General features: G+C 36.9%; 1 protein-coding gene across 1 annotated transcript; it reads right to left on the reverse strand.

Moving 5' to 3' along the window:
• Positions 1–1,997: 1,997 nt before the first annotated feature.
• LOC308222645 (cytochrome c) lies at positions 1,998–3,713 on the reverse strand (the record flags this gene model as incomplete). Its single annotated transcript, XM_080620918.1, has 2 exons — positions 1,998–2,143; positions 3,545–3,713. 2 exons carry the CDS (start codon positions 3,711–3,713, stop codon positions 1,998–2,000), a joined length of 315 nt encoding a protein of 104 aa, XP_080477044.1.

A 3,713-nucleotide genomic window follows, 5' to 3' on the forward strand; every position in this document is an offset into this window, starting at 1 on the left:
CATCTGCATGCAAGTGAAAGAACTGTATGTAAATATTTTGTACCATCTCAGTATGGTAGGGTTTGGTCTGGGCACTCACGTCAATGTTTACTACATAATGGTTACTGTGTAGCAGTTCTGTATGTAAATGCTTAAAGCAATTTAGTGTTTCCAGATACAATGTGACAAATTATCACATTTGATGATTTGTCTTTTCTGTAACTTGCACAGGCTTTGTAAAACCTGATTCACAAACCTGGCCAGGTGCATCACTGAATGTTAGGAGAAAACTTGGGTCTGTCTGTGTTCTGCACACATCAGACTGTACCTCTGTTTGCAGGGTGAGTAAACCAAGCACACAGCTGGGCTGCAGCTTCATGTGTGGGCCTGAGACAGATTAGTTGAGGTGTTTCATGGGAGGGCCAAAGAGGCAAATGGATTTTGTCAGTGTCACAGGATTGTGCTGCCTTCGTAACTCTACAGCTATGCTGCAGTGAGGTACAGACAGCTTTTATCTGCTGCATCTGATGTATGATGCACCTTTTATTGGCGTGGATGCACAAAGACAACTCAGATAGCAAGGCAGGCTTTAGCCAGTCCCACCTGGTCTCCTCAGGTACAAGCATACAAAGGTGCCCTAAAAGAATCAAGAGGAGAAATTACAGTTTATTTCTCAGCAGAGTGTGTTTCTCTATTCAGAAAGGCAGTGGCAAATGCACTCTTCAAACTCTTCAAAATACAATTGAGAAAAGCACTCCAGAAAATTTTTGTCATTGAGGCAGATGATTTAATTCTCTAAACAGTCAACAGAACAGGTCCCAACTGTTAAACTGAAAGGGGGAAGTATCTTACAGCTACAGCACAAAAGAAAAAGCAGGCTGTGTCACAGAACTTTTCACCTCACTCTTGCTTATTCCCTTACTTAAAAACAGCAGTTCAGCTCTGTGGAGCATGGCAAGACAACTGGTTAAAGCTCCTGGTGGGTAAGCAATGGAACAATACTGATAAACTGAGCACCTGGGAATAGACACTAGTAAATTAGTTTGTATTAATGTTCCCTTCTGTGAAGACATAAAGAAACCTTCAGTGAGTGAAGTATGTTTTAATGTATTACATTTATGTAAACAGAGAATTAAATTGTAAATTGCAATTCAAGTGGTAGAGATTGATGAGGAGGTTTTAGGAGGACTTTATCAGTCCTCTGCTGTTGGTGAAAATATCTCCTACTATCATTTGCTTGACCTAGTTATCCCTCATTCATTCTACATGTAAGAAGTTAAGGATACCTTAGTATGTTAGCCTCAAACGGAGATAAAAAAACACAACTGAAAAAAGATCGGTAGATATTATTTTTTTTTAATACACAAAGGAACAGTAAGAGAGGAACAGACTAACCCCCACTAAACAGAGTGGGGCAGTGTTTTTAAACCAAAGAGACCATGGGTGTTCAGGTGTCTGCTCAAGATTCTTTCAGGTCACCATCACTACTGAAAGGTTACTTGTCCTCTGAAAATATTTGATATTCTTGGTATTCCACCTCCCCCATTCTTATGTAGTGTTCTTTAAATGCAAGGTTATGTTTTGTTACCTACTGCATATGGTACTTTCCTTCATAGGTGATAATGCTGAGGATTGTTTTTCCAGAAGAAAAACTTCATTTAGTTGTCAGTCCTAGTGTTTACAGGTACCTTCTTATTTATGTAGCCACAATTAAATAATAGTTTTGGTGAGTGTTTGAATAACTAGTTGCAGATTGGGCTCTCAGATCTCCTTATAGAAAGGAACAGTGTTTCTATAGCACACTCTACAAAGGTCTATGAAATACATAATACAATATAAATAATTCTCACCTTCCAATGTTTTCTATTAGAACATAGCATCTTAAAATATTTCATTGTTTGATTTTGCTAATGCTAGTCCCTAATGAATAATTAGCATAAAAACATTAAAAGTTGACATAGGAGCTATTCAAAATCTGAAACGTTTTTCACTAACATTACAACTGCTGCAGCAATGTTTCATGAAGTTGCTTTTTTCAAATATGCAATCAGATCAGCTCTTTCATTTTTCTTTTTAATTCCAGCAAAAATCATTTTTGTACCAGGAATGTATTTCTTAGGGTTCTCTAAATACTCCATCATTGTACTCTCACTCCAGACAATTCCTGAAAAACAAAAAACATTACAAAATACAAGGCTGGCCCAACAGCATGTATGTTGTTGATATGAAAATGTCAACCATCTCAAATCAAAGGTGTGATGCTCCTGAACATAATGTGTCTAGAATCCAAGCGGAATGTGAGCATAAATAATACATAATGTAAAATGCACAAGGTATATGTTGTCTTTGTGTCACTTTAATAAGTCAAATGTAAATCCTTTTTTGCATCATAGAGAGTTGCAGTTCTTTGCACTATTCCACATACAACTACTTAATACTTTTAAGATATATCTTTGTAATTCCAGAATGCAGAAGATCCAACTTTTAATTTCATACACTTGTTGAAAATGAGATCTACAGATTAGCATGAAATTCATCAAGGCTGTTCTCCCCTGAAGGGCATTAGAAAAATGGTTGTCAGCAGCCAGATCCTGGAATATCCTGACATAAGTTGAAATACTATTAGTGTTTCCTTCCAACCCTGATAAAACCTGTCTCTGTCAACATAAGCAGCCTACTGTTGTACTCAAGACTATACAAATACCTCTAACAACATGTTCAGGTTTCTCTTCTGTCCTCCAGAGTTGACTCTTCTCATGGTCTGACGTGGATTTAGATATCACTTAGTTGGCTTTCTTTTAAAAACTTGTACTAACACCTGTATGATTTGTTCACTACATTTTTAATGAGAAAAAAATACTTAATATATGCTGGCAATTTTTTGTGTCAAGAAAGTCCTAGTATAAAGTGAATGTCACAAAACATTTCCTAGAAATCACAGAATAACAAAGAAGTCAGCCAATTCTAAAGTATCTTAGCAACCAGGAAAAAACCCAAACAAATTAAACCAAAACCAAACAGGACTGTATTCGTAATTAATAGATTGATTCCAATAATATAATTTATATTCAAATAATATAAAAGAAAAACAACGAAACAAACACAGAATTACTCTCCACTTTTAGATATTTCACTGCTTTTCAAGACTGTCTGCATGGAAAACACAAGAAAAGGCACAGCTTACCAGTCGGTGACGGTATTTAGTCAAGTGCTCTGAGCAGAAAAACCGCAGCACACCACGGTGCCAGTAGAGGGTGGTGACCAGCAGACAGAATCTAAAAGCACTCTCAAGAAACAGAAATGGAAATTTAACCATTGATATTACAAAATTCTAGGAAAGCTATATACCTTCTGATCTGGTGTGCTGAATAATTGTAAAGGTTCTTTTTAACATAGGGACCTAAGATTTTTGTTTCTGAAATTATAGTTCAGATTCGTCTGCAGTAGTACAAAGTAGGCAGTTGTAATTCCTTGTGAGGCTTTCTATTGTACTTCTAAAGAAAGGTTCTTTTCATATATGTCCCCTCCATCACTGCACCTCATCCATGTCACTTATTAGTTTTACCTTTTGTCTTGTTCGCTTCTGAATAAGAAAATCCTTCAGCTTGTCCTGTTTGGCGGCCAAATACACCCCAAAGGTTTGGTCCCGTCTTGTGCTTTCCACCTTTTTCAACTGTGTGGCACTGAGAACATCTCTGCATAAAGATCTTCTTGCTTTTTTCAACATCACCCAT

Source organism: Psittacula echo, assembly GCF_963264785.1.
Source record: "Psittacula echo genome assembly, chromosome: 6".
In the NCBI taxonomy this organism is placed as follows: domain Eukaryota; kingdom Metazoa; phylum Chordata; class Aves; order Psittaciformes; family Psittacidae; genus Psittacula; species Psittacula echo.